General features: G+C 41.6%; 1 protein-coding gene across 1 annotated transcript in view; it reads right to left on the reverse strand.

Moving 5' to 3' along the window:
- Window positions 1-16,926, reverse strand: part of l(2)gl (LLGL domain-containing protein l(2)gl) — a 443,338-nt gene that overhangs the window by 344,202 nt on the left and 82,210 nt on the right. Inside the window, 2 exon segments of the mRNA XM_080274241.1 lie at window positions 6,998-7,141; window positions 7,587-7,702. Coding sequence (XP_080130367.1) covers window positions 6,998-7,141; window positions 7,587-7,702 — 260 coding nt within the window.

Raw genomic sequence — 16,926 nt, forward strand, 5'->3', positions numbered from 1 at the left:
TACGCGATTTCGCACCTAACACGGCACGGTAGGAACGAAACCCACGTGTTCCATGTGAGTTTCCTGTACTGTAAAACGGGTGCGTAAGCATAACACTGATGGAGCTCCGAGAAGTGGGCGAAATCTGCAGACTTCGCCTCTAGCACGATCACCCCTGGTCCAACACGGTCATACTGGACGTTCCCATGACGCTGACAGCCAATCAAAACTTTCGATCAAGTAGCCTCCCCTGCCCGCTATCGTGACGAGATCGTGATGTCGCCCAATGAAAAACGCTTCTGCTCTTACGTGATGTTTTGTTCAAATTTCTCCCGCCACAGCGCCGCTCAGTAGCATAATTTGCATTGGACAGTGCTTTTTTCTCGCTGCATTTTCTGCCCTTGCTACTGCATTTTACCCTGCTCACGATGCCTAGGAAGCCTTCTGAGAACCCCAAGAAGTGGCGGCACCTCCCTCAGGCCACCATGCTAGAATTCATCGAGAGGTAGAAGAAAGGGGAGAGGAATTTCAAAGGATTTATGAGGGAGGTTGAGGAGGAGCAGCAGCCATTACCCACTAGTGACGCCAGTAGCCATCCTCCAGGGACCCAGTAGAACTACCTAGTCTCAGGTATCACCTTCCATTCCAAGCAAGCCCACCAACATTATCCTAAAAGGTTAGTAATCATTCATAGTACAGTATCATTTATTATAGTTAAAGTAGTACCAACATATGTATACATATATGGTAGGTATTTAGGGTGACTTTTCCTAGGGTTGCTGACATACTTCATTTTCCCCCATAAGCTCTGTTGTTTGTCCAACACGTTTTTGGTCCAACACGGGACCCATGCATGACAATATTACCATGTTGGATGCGAGGGTACTGTATACGTATATATATATATATATATATATATATATATATGTGCAGATTGGCCTGGGAGGAAGGTAGAGTCCCGGAGGATTGGAAGTCAGGTATAATTATTCCCTTGTACAAAGGAAAAGAGGAAAAAGAAGTGTGTGGTAATCATAGAGGCATTTGTCTTCTTAGTATAATAGGAAAAGTGTATGGTAGGATACTTATTGACAGAGTTAGAGAAAGAACAGAGAGGTTAGTTGGAGAAGAACAGGGAGGCTTTAGGAAGGGAAGAGGCTGTGTAGATCAGATATTCATTCTTAGATGTTTAGTGGAAAAGTTTCTAGAGAAGGGAAAGAAGTTATATGCGGCTTTCATGGATTTGGAGAAAGCATATGACAGGGTGGATAGACAAGGATTGTGGAAAGTGTTAAGAATATATGGAGTAGATGGGAAGTTGTTGAATGCTGTGAAGAGTATGTATGATGGTGCAAAGGCTGCAGTGCGTGTGGATGGTGAACTAAGTGAATTTTTCTCTTTGAAAGTTGGGTTGAAACAGGGTTGTGTCATGTCTCCATGGTTGATCAATCTGTACATGGATGGGGTAATAAAAGAGGTACAAGGTAGGGTAGTGGATGTTGGAGTGGCCCTGGTGAGAGAGGATAGTATTTGGAAACTCCCTGTACTGTTGTTTGCAGATGATACTGTGTTGTTGAGTGAAGACGAAGGGGAGCTGCAAGGCTTGGTGGATGAGTTTGGGAGAGTGTGTAAGAAACAGAATCTAAAGGTGAATGTAGGGAAGAGTAAAGTGATGGTCTTTGAGAGAGGTGAAGCCAGTGAATGTACAGCGAGGTTGGATAGTGAGGAATTGGAAAATGTGAGTACGTTTAAGTACTTGGGTAGTGTGATGAGTAAGGATGGAGGTTTGGAGGGTGAAGTGCTTGAAAGGGTACAGCAGGGAAGAAAGGTTGCTGGTTCTTTGAAAGCAGTGATAAGAAACAGGGAAGTGAGCATGGAAGTGAAAAAGTTACTACATGACAGTATTGTGATACCAACTCTAACGTACGGAAGTGAAGCTTGGACGTTGTTGGAAGGACACAAGTCAAGAGTGAGAGCAGTGGAAATGAGTTATTTAAGAGGAGCCTGTGGAGTCACATGAGAGACAGGCTGACGAATGAGGATATAAAGGAGCGTTGTGGTGTTGATGTGGAAGTGATAGGAAGCGTTATGAGGAACACACTGAGGTGGTTTGGCCATGTGGAGAGGATGAGGGTGAAAGACTGACGAGGAGAGTGTATATGAGTGAGGTGGAGGGGGGAAGAGGGAGGGGGAGGCCGAGGATGAGATGGAGGGATGGGGTGGAGAGGTATATGAGAGAGGGGGGTGTGAGTTGGGAGCAGGGCAGTGAATTGGTGGGGGACAGGGTGACTTGGAGGCGTTTTGTTTGTGGCCACCCCAAACGGGATTGAGGCGTCTGGCAATAGATAGATAGATAGTTTTATTTTGTAATGCTTATATCACAGTAAAGGCATACTTTGCACTGACATTATTATTCACTCCTACAGAATACTGAGAGAGAGAGAGATGGGGGGACAAGTGGTCACTCCTCACTTCTCTCTCTCGTATGCAGATCCAAAATCAGGAGGAGTTGCCTCGCATGGGCCAACCAGCCTACTGCAGTTCTTTCTTTAAATATATATGTAGTAGATGGGAAGCTGCTGAATGCTGTGAAGAGTATGTACGATGGTGCGAAGGCTGCAGTACGTGTGGATGGTGAACTAAGTGAATTTTTCTCTTTGAAAGTTGGTTTGAAACAGGGATGTGTCATGTCTCCATGGTTGTTCAATCTGTACATGGATGGGGTAATAAAAGAGGTACAAGGTAGGGTAGTGGATGTTAGAGTGGCCCTGGTGAGAGAGGATAGTGTTTGGAAACTCACTGTACTGTTGTTTGCAGATGATACTGTGTTGTTGAGTGAAGACGAAGGGGAGCTGCAAGGCTTGGTGGATGAGTTTGAGAGAGTGTGTAAGAAATGGAATCTAAAGGTGAATGTAGGGAGGAGTAAAGTGATGGTCTTTGAGAGAGGTGAAGTCAGTGAATGTATAGCGAGGTTGGATGGTGAGGAATTGGAAAATGTGAGTACGTTTAAGTACTTGGGTAGTGTGATGAGTAAGGATGGAGGTTTGGAGGGTGAAGTGCTTGAAAGGGTACAGCAGGGAAGAAAGGTTGCTGGTTCTTTGAAAGCAGTGATAAGAAACAGGGAAGTGAGCATGGAAGTGAAAAAGTTACTACATGACAGTATTGTGATACCAACTCTAACGTACGGAAGTGAAGCTTGGACGTTGTTGGAAGGACACAAGTCAAGAGTGAGAGCAGTGGAAATGAGTTATTTAAGAGGAGCCTGTGGAGTCACATGGAGAGACAGGCTGACGAATGCGGATATAAAGGAGCGTTGTGGTGTTGATGTGGATGTGATAGGAAGCGTTATGAGGAACACACTGAGGTGGTTTGGCCATGTGGAGAGGATGAGGGTGAAAGACTGACGAAGAGAGTGTATGTGAGTGAGGTGGAGGGGGGAAGAGGGAGGGGGAGGCCGAGGATGAGATGGAGGGATGGGGTGGAGAGGTATATGAGAGAGAGGGGTGTGAGTTGGGAGCAGGGCAGTGAAATGGCGGGGAACAGGGCGAATTGGAGGCGATTTGTTTGTGGCCACCCCAAATGGGATTGAGGCGTCTGGCAATAGATAGATAGATAGACAATAATAAAGGCATACTTTGCACTGACATACTATTCAGTCCTACAGAATCTTGAAAAACAGAGAGAGAGAGAGAGAGAGAGAGAGAGAGAGCAGCTGCGTATACGAAGAATCAAGATGAGCTTCTCATGTGTGTGTGTGTGTGTGTGTGTGAGAGAGAGCAGAGTAGCCGTAGGGAAGAGGGAGGGATGGGTTGTGATCGGCAAAACGTAGGGAGTTGCTTGTGTCAAGGATGCACACGCACGCACGCACGCGCACACACACACACACACACACACACACACACACACACACACACACACACACTCACACACACACACACACACTCACACACACACACACACACACACACAGAACAAAGGAAGAATATAAAAGAATTAGAAATGAATACACAAGAATACGTAGAGAAGAAGAAAGGAATTTTGAAAAAGGTATAATAGACAAATGCAAGGATGAACCCAAACTGTTTTATAGATTTGTTAATGGCAAACTGAAACAAAAGGAAGGAATCACCAAACTGAAAGTAAAAGGAAAGGTCTATAAAGATGCAGCAATGCAAGCTGAAATAATGAACAAATGTTTCCAATCGGTTTTCACTAACGAAAAAGAGTTTCTGGAAGGGGAGGGAGTGATTAGAAATGTACTGATGATAAAGGATATAAAAGTGGAGGTACAGGAAGTGTATAAATTACTAGAAACTCAAGATGTAAGGAAAGCCCCAGGACCTGATGGAATTTCTAATTGGGTACTGACGGAATGCAGAAAACAACTGGCGGATAAAATTCACAGTTTAATTGTGTGTTTTCTGGAAGAGGGGAAAGTGCCTCAAGAATGGAAGAGGGCAAATGTGGTACCAATTTATACGGGAGGAAACAGGGAAGAACTCCTGAATTATAGACCAGTGTCTCTAACCAGCATGGTCACAAAATTGTGCGAGAGAATCCTGAAAGACAGATGGATAAAATATCTAGAAGAGATGAATATTTTGGCTGAATGTCAGTTTGGATTCAGAAGTGGAAGGTCATGTGTTTCTAATTTGTTGAGCTTTTACTCAAGAGCGATTGACGTAGTACAGGAGAGAGATGGTTGGGTGGATTGTGTGTACTTAGAGAAGGCCTTTGACAAGGTACCTCATAAGAGACTAATGTGGAAACTAGAATATATAGGAGGACTGAAGGGGAAACTTCTGGAATGGATGAGAGACTTTTTGAGAGACATACAAATGAGGACAGTAATAAAGGATAGGATGTCTGGATGGAGGGAAGTAACAAGTGGAGTCCCTCAAGGCTCGGTGTTGGCACCAGTAATGTTCCTGATTTACGTAAATGATATGGTAGATGGAGTGAACAGTTATGCAAGTCTGTTTGCTGATGATGTAAAGATCTTGAGGAAGGTAGAGGTTAAGGAGGACTGTAAAATGCTGCTGGATGATTTGGATAGGATACATGATTGGAGCCGGAAGTGGGAAATGAAATTTAATGTAAAGAAATGTAAAATATAGGAAATGGGTAAAAGTACCAGGAGGCCATCACTGAATTATTTGTTAGGTAATGAATTAATCAGAAAAATGAGAGAAGGGAAAGATTTGGGAGTGCTGGTCCAAGATAGTTTGTCACCAGAAAAGCACATTAACAAGATAGTTGGAGAGACTTATAAACTCTTGACTAACATAAGAGTAGCATTTCATTTATGGATGAGGAGATGATGAAAAAATTAATAGTGGCCATGATCCGCCCCAGGTTAGAATATGCAGCGGTAGTGTGGTCCCCACACAAAAAGAAAGATACAAACAAGATTGAGAGAATACAAAGAACAGCAACCAAGATGGTCCCCAGTCTGGCAGACCTGTCATAAAGAGAGAAGCTGGAAAAACTGGCTTTGCCTTCCTTAGAGGAAAGGAGAAAGAGGGGAGACATGATTGCAGTGTTCAGGACCATGGTGGGAGTAGATGAAATTGACAAAGAAGACCCGTTTGTATGGGATAAGAGAGCAACAAGAGGACATGGAATGAAATTGAAAAAGTCAAGCTGCTTGAAGGATATCAAGAAATATAGCTTTCCTTACAGAAGTACAGACTTATGGAATAGCCTGGACAAAGAGATCGTCCAGTCTAAAAACTTAAACGAGTTTAAAGTTAAATTTGACTTATTGAGAAACAGCGATGGAAACCCACGAGCATAGCACATTCCGTGTATATCACAATTAGGTATATTAGGTAAATACATAAATATTTGGAACGACTTAGACGAAGAGGTGGTGCATGAGAAAAACATTCATGTGTGTAAAGGTAGACTTGATAAATGTGGATTTGGAGACAGGACAACACGAGCATTGCTCAATTCCCGTATACTACAAATAGGTAAATACACACACACACACACACACACACACACACACACTGTTCAAGGTCGGCAGATTAGCGAACTGGCGTGTATGGGGGCAGAGAAGGGGGGATGGGGAGTGCAGCCTGGCAGGTGCTATGAAGAGAGGGTAAACGGAATGGGGGAAAGGAGTTGTGAACGAAGAGTGACGGAAAAGCTGGGGAAAAAGAGAAAATATGACATTTGCCTCACCTCACCTGTCCAGGTTTCTCTGTCCATGACTGTACATCCACCTAATCAGTCATTTCTGTATGCTTGAGCCTACAAATATCCTCTTCCTTTACTTCCCAGGTCTAACTACCATGTAGCACTACACTCCTATTGCATGCTGCATACAAAGATCCTTTAGCACAGAGGGAGAGCCTTCTCAAAGTCAGGAGAGGCAACAGCTCCCTACACTTCTTCCAGCCACTCCTCACTCTAGCCACAAAGCTAGCTCCAGCCCCACCTCCAGCACATAACATATCTCCCAAGTAACAAAACTCAGAGAGACTCAACAGCAAGATTAGTCTCATCACACCCAATAATCTTCACATGATCTCCCTGACACACTGCATGCATGAAATCAGCATTATTTAGCAGTCCACCTCTAATACCACCATCTCTTATGCACCCACTTACCACAAACACTGCACAAGATGGAATTACTTCCCATGCCCTTATGGCAAACTGCACATGGCCATCCACCCTCTTCTTTGACAGTACCACTCTGGATATTCTACCCAGATATTCCTCACTGTATTGCAGTAAGGTATTTGCACTTTGTTTCATGCACCCTATTCAGTGAGACAAGTAGAGTATGTATCACTACTTTTATTGCTATACATTACTAAAATAAAAGATACGTTGATTTACTTCAATTCTTTCACTTAAAAATCCATAAACATAACATAAAAATCATAAGACAGGAAGCTGTAATAAAATTTCTGATTCACAAGCTTTAAGGAACATTTCTATTTTGATGAGGATAAAGAGACTTTTAAGACACTGGCTGTGTGTACATTATATAGTGTCAGTGACTCACTTCTGCATGACCACATCCTGGTAGATGATATTGTCAGACATGTTGAATGTTGCCAGGTCCAGCAGGTAGATGTTGCCACCCTCTGTGCCAACCAGCAGGTGGTGACACTCACTGTCTGCAACCACCACACTGATCTTCTTTAATCTGTACAAGGTTATTGTGGTCAGACCGATGGCATGGAAATAATCATATAATGTTTTTGTTGCAAGCAAAGCACAAATTCCAAATAATTCATAATCCAACTTTTTTTTTTAGTACAAACTGCACTGAACAATCTAATTTACTTGAGCAAATACAAGGTATTAGAAGCCATTTGTGCAGTACAAGATGCTATCACACCTCAAACTGCCACACTCTGTAATGTACAATTTGGTCACATCTCACATCCATATTTCCCTTCTACTATGGCACAGAAACTTCCCTATTACTGTACTATCTTTACAACAACTGGCACTGTGCAGGTATTGTATTTAAAAAAAAAAAAAAATGTACAATGATTGTTACTACAAAATCTTCACAAATAACATAACATCTTTCAAACCATCAGTCATTTTCAGTGACAAAAAAAAATTAGGCCAGACTAACTTACTTTCCTTCCAAGCTGGTTGACTTTAGCTGCTTGAGTTGCATCCCCACAGAATCTAGCTGTTGACTCAGCTGCCACAGGTGTAAGCTATTATCCTCACATAAAGTCACCAGTCCACACTGAATAGGGACATACACAATGAGCAAAGGAATATACAGTATGAAGCCCTTATATCTATTCTTAAAATTGAGACTGAAAAGGGAAAGGCAAGACCCCAACTCCTGACAGTCATTTTTACTTGTGAAACAACAGTAAAATGCATTTTGACACTGTCTTAATGATGAGTATGGTCTGGGATGTGACATGTAGGCTAACCACTTCTGCTTATTGTCATACCTGTCAGAAAGTAAAGAGTTGCATACATACAACTTTGTCCTATTAGCTGTAAGAAGAGTCACTGTAATCAGAAGCATCAATCAACAATGACATAGTTCTGAGATACGGTACATAATACAGTGTACTACAGTTCACATCATTGTTTGCAATGGATTTTAGTAACAACCTCCTGAATATCTGGTGTAACTGGTCTCAAATGATGATGACTGGTATAATTCACATATACAGTATATCAACAGTAAACTCTTAATCATCCATCGTTGCAACATCCGCCCAAGCTATCTTGGCTCTATTAAAGCAACATCCTGCTAAATAATGCAACACCCAGCACTGAAACATGATGTAACTGGTGGTCCAATGCAATACTCGGCGCTGAGGTGTCTCAACCGGCTCATAAGCAGTAGCCAACCAGTGCCAGGGGAAATCCCGAAACTCAGTAGCCAATGAAAATGCCTGCTAAGTGCTAGCCAAGCAGAATCCACCACGGGTGCACCTCTCTCAGTGCGCCAAAAATACCCCTGCACTCTCAGTCTTGCCATTGGATGTCATCCTGTGAAGACATGCCTGTGTGCTTTGCTCTTCCGACCACGCGGTTGCAAATCCCTGGTGCTTTTACTAACTCTGTGGCGTCCTACATTCAAGGTAGTGTACTGCATTACACTGCAATGCTAATAAACTGACAGTGATCATGTCCTAGTGCTCTGTTGTTACTGTAAAATTATTCTGTGTACTATACAGTTTATGAGAGTGAGTGCTAATCCCAGTGCTATTTCCCCTACCCCCGACATTTGGTGAGTACATACAAGAGTACAATATGTATAATACTGCATTACTGTATTGTTTTTATATGCATACAGTCTATCCTTGTCTAACACGGTTTTCCCTAACATGAAAATGGTCTAATGCGGTACAATTTTCCGTAAGCAATAACGCTTCTAACATGGCCATTGATGAAGCTAACATGGTTTTCTGAACCAGGTGGGTGGTGATGTGATGAATCATAGGAGTGTTGCCTTGCCAATGGGAGACATCTACCTCCCAATCACACTTCAGCATGCTCACTTTTGAACTACCCAGCCAATCAGGACATTCACTGCTCCCGCCTGCCTCTCCACTCTGCCTGTTCCCTCCGGCACAGTGTCTCCTCTTATCCTCCCATAAGGTAAACAGAATGTGGCTTTTAACTGTAATAATACTCTTTTATAATTTTTTGAACCCTATTAATGCTTTCTAGGGGTTAAAATTGGGGGTTATAAAATTTTTTTGCACCACAAGGGGGGAAAAAGTGTCAGGACTCCATATTATAAATACAAATCAACAGAAAGCATGATGGATGGATAGACAGAGCACCAGACAAGGTGTGGGAACGGGATATTAGCTTGCAACTCTTTAAGTGAAGGAATGTTGATCGTGCACCGGAAGCAGTACATACACACAGACATACAGTATTCTAGAAGCTTCAACGACAATAGAGCACACGTGACACGACCCCTGTTACACTCTTTAAGTGAAGGAATGTTGATCGTGCACCGGAAGCAGTACATACACACAAACATTTCCACCCACTGCCTAATATGGACTTAAACATGAGAACAAGTAATAAGTTGACTTCACCTAAGTTTGAAACTATGAAACCGATCAATGAAACAACGAAGCCCTGGGAAGATTTGAGTTTGAGTATGTTCAACCAATATTCTGTGCATTGCGAACAGCACTACTGCAAATACAATACAGAAGATTATAAAGACAGTAGGTGCTGGGCTTTACACATAATATGGATTGAACATACTCAAACTCAAATCTTCCCAAGGCTTCATTGTTTTGTTGATCAGTTGCATAGTTTCAAACTTAGGTGAAGTCAACTTAATACTTGTACTCATGTTTGAAATCCCCAGCCAATCAGGACACTCACTGCTCCCGTCTGCCTCTCCACTCTGCCTGGTCCCTCCAGCATAGTGTGTCGCCTCTTATCCTCCCATAAGGTAAATAGAATGTGCCTTTTAACTGTAATAATACTCTTCCACAGGTCTATACATCTATAAGGAAAAATATATTTCTTGATATCCTTCAAGAGTCCGTAACTTCTTCGCCGATGAGCAGTTAGCTATAATTTATAAGAGTCATGTGCGCTCTCAGCTTGAATATTGCTCACCCTTGTGGAATGGTTGTGGAGAGGTTGCATTAAGGCAACTAAACAAAATTCAGAATAAAGCTGTTAGAATCATTAACAACCCTGCCATTACATATAAACTACCTCCCCTGCAAGTAAGAAGGAATGTTGCCTCCCTTGCATTATTTTACAGATATTTTTTTGGCAAATGCTCAGACGAAGTTGCGTCCATGGTGCCACCTCTCCATGCCTTCCCTCGTGCTACATGGGCATCTGGTAGCGCTCATGACTGGAATGTCACTCAACCATATTGCAGAACTTCTGCCTATCAGAATTCTTTTATTCTCCGAACTGCATCTCTCTGGAACTCGCTTCCCCAGAGTTGTTTTCCTCCAAATTTCAACCCACAACTGTTCAAGTCTAACTGTTACAGATATTTTATGAACAGAAGACACCAGTAATCTGGTGTATGGATTATTTTTTTTTACCCATTTGTTTTTCCTTCCTCCGTTCTGTTATTTAAAAAAAAAAAAAAAAAAAGCAGCAGCTTGGTTTCTTGAGTTTCATTCCGTGTCCTCTTGTTACTGTCTTATCCCATACAAACAGATCTTCTTTGTCAATTTTATCTACTCCCACCATGGTCCTGAACACTGCAATCATGTCTCCCCTCTTTCTCCTTTCTTCTAAGGAAGGCAAATCCAGCTTTTCCAACCTCACTCTATACGACAGATCTGCCAGACTGGGGACCATTTTGGTTGCTGTTCTTTGTATTCTCTCAATCTTGTTTATATCTTTCTTTTTGTGTGGGGACCACACTACTGCTGCACATTCTAACCTGGGGCGAATCATGGCCACTATCAATTTTTTCATAATCTCCTCATCCATATAATGAAAAGCTACTCTTATAATACTCAGGAGTTTATATGTCTCTCTAACTGCCTTGTTAATGTGTTTTTCAGGTGGCAAACTATCATGGACCAGCACTCCCAAATCTTTCTCTTCTCTCACTTTTGTGATTGGTTCATTACCCATCAAATAATTCAATGATGGCCTCTTGGTACTTTTACCCATTTCCAATATTTTACATTTCTTTGCATTAAATTTCATTTCCCACGTCTGGCTCCAATCGTGTATCCTATCCAGATCCTCCTGCAGCATTTTACAATCCTCCTCAACTTCTACCTTCCTCATGATCTTTGCATCATCAGCAAACAGACTTGCATAACTGTTCACTCCATCTACCATATCATTTACATAAATCAGGAACATCATTGGTGCCAACACCAAGCCCTGTGGGACTCCACTTGTTACTTCCCTCCATCCAGACATCCTATCCTTTATTACTGTCCTCATTTGTCTGTCTCTCAAAAAGTCTCTCATCCATTCCAGAAGGTTCCCGTCAGTCCTCCTACATGCTCTAGTTTCCACATTAGTCTCTTATGGGGTACCTTGTCGAAGGCCTTCTCCAAATCTAAATACACACAATCCACCCAACCATCTCTCTCCTGTAGCACATCAATCACTCTTGAGTAAAAACTCAACAAGTTGGACACACATGACTTTCCACTTCTAAATCCAAACTGACTATCAGCCAAAAGATCATCTCTTCCAGATATTTTATCCATCTATCTTTCAGAATTCTCTTGCAGAAATTTGCGACCATGCTGGTTAGGGACACTGGTCTATAATTCAGGGGTTCTTCCCTGTTTCCTCCCTTATAAATTGGTACCACATTTGCCCTCTTCCATTCTTGAGGTACTTTCCCCTCTTCCAGAGAACACACAATTAGACTGTGAATCTTATCTGCCAGTTGTTTTCTGCATTCCTTCAGTACCCAATTAGAGATTCCATCTGATCCTGGGGCTTTCCTTACATCTTGAGTTTCCAGTAATTTATACACTTCCTGTACTTCCACTTTTATATCTTTTATCAATACATTTCTGGTCACTCCCTCCCCTTCCACAAACTCACTTTCATTAGTGAAAACTGACTGGAAACGTTTGTTCAATATTTCTGTTTGTATTGCCGCATCTTTATAGACCTCTCCTTCTACTTTCAGTTGGGTGATTCCTTCCTTTTGTTTCAGTTTGCCATAGACAAATCTATAAAACAGTTTGGGTTCATCCGTACAATTGTCTATTATACTTTTTTCAAAATTCCTTTCTTCCTCTCTACGTATTCTTGTGTAATCATTTCTAATTCTTTTATATTCTTCCTTTGTTCTGTTGTTACCTCTCTTTCTCCAATTGTTCCATGCCTTATCTCTCTCTTTTTTTGCTATCATACACCTTCTATTAAACCACTCCTTCTTTCTGTTTTCTTGCCCCCTAACTCTTGGCACAAATTTTTCCACTCCCGAATTATAGAAGCCTAGAAAAATATCCCACTTCCTCTGTATCTCTCTTGTTTCTCTGATTTTTCTCCAATCCGCATTTTTGAAAAATTTTCTCAATCCTGTAAAGTTTGCTTTCCCAAAGTTGTATCTTCCCTGCCTATAAAGCTCATTTCTTGACTCCACGTTCCCTGTTATCAACTGGAACTCAAAGACCACATGATCACTTTTTCCAATAGAACAGAGATATTTCAAGGATTCTACTACATCGGGTTCTTTGGTAAACAGTAAGTCTAGTCTTGCTGGTGTGTCCTCACCTTGGAACCATGTCTCTTCTTTGACCCATTGTGTCATCACATTGTTCATTGTTATATTTAATAATGTAGTGCCCCATGAATCTTTGCTGCCTCCTGAGTCCCATTCCTCCCAGTTCACATCTTTACAACTGAAGTCACCCATTAAAATTATATTGTTACTTTTCTCAATCATTTTCTGTAAAGAGCTAGCCATGTCTGACAACATTTCCTGGTATTCACCATCACTCCATGCTCTGTCTTAGGGGGAACATACACTACTGCCATACCTCTCTTGCTATTCTCTCCAGTATCTAATTTCATATTTATCACTTCAGCCCTGCCTTCTCCCAATTCCACGGTAATGTTTTTCTTCACTGCCATCATCAATCCTCCTCCCGTTTTTTCTCTTCTGTCTCTTCTCCACAGTTTGTATTTACCATCTCCCATATTAAAATTAATATCTTCTCTTAATTTGGTCTCTACAAAGCACATAACATCAGGTTCATGTACCCTCAAAAAATCGTTGATTTCTAGCCTTGCCGATATTAAACCATCAACATTAGAATATGCCACCTTCCAATTCTTTTTGATGTTTTTTATACCCTCTTTTCTCCTTATCTCCGCTGGTACCACTTCCTTAATTTTTGATCCATGACTCTCCAATAAAACACTGTCTTCTCTTCCCCCATTCTCTGTTCGTTTTTGCCTTTGCTTCCTGTACTTACTCCTTTATCTTAGCTCTTTCTTCCTCATTTGCATCTCTCCTTATCCAAACATTTTTTAACCCTTCCTTGTCTGATAATTTCCATGTTCTACTGATAATTTCATTAACTGTTGCTTGGGACTTAAACTTTACCTTCAATGGCCTTGCCCCTCCTTCCTCGTACTTTCTTAACCTAAACATCTCTTCAATCTCTTCTTGAGCTTCGTGATTTTCCTCCATGACTAGTGATATTATTTCTTTAACCTTCCTCATTTCTTCTCTTTCTCTTTCTGATCTTATTGTCATATGTTTTTCTTTAACTCCTGAAATTATTACACATTTTTTCTTATCTGCTATATCTCTAACTAAAGATTCTCTGCTTCTCAGTACCCTAACCACTTCCCTCTCCACTTTTTCCTTGCTTTGTTGTTCTATAATCTCTTTCATATTTACATTTCCTTCTTCCTGAATTTTCTTCCACCCCTTATGTTGCTCCTTGATTTCTTTAATGTACTCGTCCTGTATTCTTGATTTGGATTCATACTCATCTAGTTTGTTTTTCATCCTGTCCCTTTCTTCTTCAAACCTCTTATTCTCCCTCTTAAGCTGATTTATTTCATTAGAGGCTGGTTCATTGCTAACTTTTAATTCGGTAACTTCCCTTGTTCGTCACTGCGTGTACTAATTTTTTCCAGTTTATTCCTTAAGCTTTTGATCTCGTTTTCCTGCTCTATGGTCCATTCCTGTAACTCTTTAATTACTGTCCATACCTTTTTTATCTCCTGGACATACCTCTCCACTGTTTTCTCTACACCTGCTATTCTTGTTTGGTTCAACTTAATACTTCCATTTCCCACATCCTCTTCACAGAAGCCCTTGAACTCTTTCTCGCCACTTGTAAACATTGCACCGTCCCTTTCCGCCATGATTCAACCATATGGAGACTTTTTATTTTCACTATATCTTGTTCTTTTGTGAGCGAAACAGCATTTTTTTTTTACTGCTGTCCAACAGGACCACCATTCATGCACTCATTAACATGATCACAAGTAGGCTGGTCTTCTTTTCGTCGCTGATTTTGCGATTATTTCTCCACGATCCAGGAAGAGCTCCGTCTCTGTCAGCGACCAGTGTGTGTGTGTGTGTGTGTGTGTGTTTCTTCCCTAACTGTATCTTTACAGGATTATGTCAAGCTTATATTGTCCTGTGTTTTGAACCATTATTATCACACACAACATAGAATTTTTTAATAGTGTCCTCTGAACCGCAGAGACAGCAACAGCAATCTCCTCATCAGATGTCGAATAAACTGGATCGCCGCCGTTGTCGTCCAGCCACTTCCTCACATCAGTGGGGGTGGAGGGACATTGGTTACAAGACTATGACAATGTGGGAAACTTTTACCTGGCCGTGGTGTGGTGGACTGCTGCCTGGATCTCACTGAAAGTCCTGGGTTAGATTCCCGACATAATGATAATATACTGGATGATTTTTCCCGTGTAAAATTACAGGTTTCTTTCTTCATTCTGACTTGCCGTAAGTGCTTGGGATAGATTAAAGGCATCTACTTGCTCAAGTGCCAGGGGATTATTTCAGCCTCTTCAGGCCCACAGTGGGGGCAAAGTGACATTGGTTACAAGATTGTGACAACGTGAGATAACGTTTACCTGGTCGTGGTGTAATGGATCGCTGCCTGGCTCTCACCTGAGAGTCCTGGTTTGATTCCCGGCATAGTGGTAATATACTGTATAGAATCCTGAGTTGCTCCATTAAGACCATAAGAGCCTGGGGCTGGGCAAGTTGGTCCTGACATTTAAGATGAGAGTGACCAGCCTCATTCATCCCTGAGTGGCATTACGTGACCAATAAACCCCAACCACCCCTTGGATATAAACCGACACATGCTCAATCCGGCGGGAGTGCCTTAATTACCCACTAAACCACCAGGCACCATAGTTCGGTTATATGGTTACTACCCAGTGTAGTACAGTAATCCCTCCACTATCTGATGTGACAGAGTCAAAGGCATGTCCAAAAAGTGGTCCCATCCGGAAAGTGGGCCCCTGCCTGCTGGACTGGTACTTATGGACCCTAACCCAGCCTAACTTTGAAAGCCACCTAAATAACTCCCTACCGGACATGCATTGCACCTATTTAAACCTATTTAAGACCCTACTCACACCAATAATGGACATAAAGCATGAAATATATGAAAAGGAACCAAAGAATGAGGAATTAGAAGTGAGTATGGAAAAATATTTAGCAGTGTACAGGGTACTTCAGCACGTCTGTGGCCGCCTCCTCTAAGGCTCTGGTAGTGATGAAAATGCTCTTGAAGGACGTACAGTAATCCAGTGTTGTGCTACACTTAATTCTTTGCACTGTGAGTTATAATTGTTTAACACTGAACATTCTGTTCTTAATTGTGCCACACCAGTATCAACCGCCAGTTTCAACCGCGACTTTGCACTCCACACTTAATCCGTTGCACTCTAAATTCTAATTTCTTAACACTGCACAACACTGTGAATTCCCATGTGGTCTAATGATGAGGTACCGCAGTTTATTCACAAAAATGAGCACGTGTGGCATCCATTGCGATGAATATCTACTCTCAACAGTGGTTAGGTGGTAACTGGGGAGGGGGGAGGAAGGAAGGGATGAAGGGGCCGTGCATAAACAACAGCTGTTCAGCGCCGTGCGCCACTTTCAAATTACGGGTGGGAAAAAATTAGGATTTTGTTGGGATTTTTTTTCTTTTCTTGGCCATTTTTGGATTCTAAAGGTCCAGGTCCACAATGTCTGGTACGTGGGGAGTCCGAAAAGTGGGCATCCAGATAGTACAGGGATTACTGTAAATAGTTTCCTGGTGTGCAAGGAACCATTTCGCTTGTCACTCAGTGTAGAGTCACCTGCAGACAGAAGGAAGAGGAAAGAAAGAAGGAAAGAAAGACATAAGAGGAAGAAAGGAAAGAAGGAAAGATGAGAGGAAAGGGCAGCCATCCATGAGTAGCACTACATCAAGTGAGTGGATGGTGAGTGCCTCCACCTAAACTATTTCTTTCGATTTTGCATTCCACTCATCAATTGCTCTATTTAGGATACTGAATTTCCTTACGTCATTATCACCTCTCTTTTTGTATATTTTTTTGCAGTGTCCTCTTCATGTCGCTTCCTCATAGGTTATATACTCATTTATGATCTGTTATCTCTATTCCTGTAATACACTTATATAAAACACATGTCTTCTCTTTTCCTTCTCTCTTGTAATGTTGGTAAGTTTAATTTTTCTGGTGTTTCCTCACAGCTAAGATCCCTTAAGCTTGGAGCCCATCTTGCAGCAGCCCTTTATACCTTTTCAATCTTTTATTTATTTATTATTTTTTTTTTTTAACGTTGATTCCTGACTACAGATGCATACTCCAGAGTTGGTCTAAGTAATGATGTGATTATCTTTCTCAGCATGTCTTCATTAACATACAATATGTCCTCATATTTGGAAGCATTTTACTTTGACACCTCGTTTTTTGCGCAAGAAAAAAAGTTTCCAAGTTGTCTCACAATTC

This window comes from Coenobita brevimanus, chromosome 57 (genome assembly GCF_032717465.1).
Source record: "Coenobita brevimanus isolate Jiangsu-jjx chromosome 57, ASM3271746v2, whole genome shotgun sequence".
Taxonomy (NCBI): domain Eukaryota; kingdom Metazoa; phylum Arthropoda; class Malacostraca; order Decapoda; family Coenobitidae; genus Coenobita; species Coenobita brevimanus.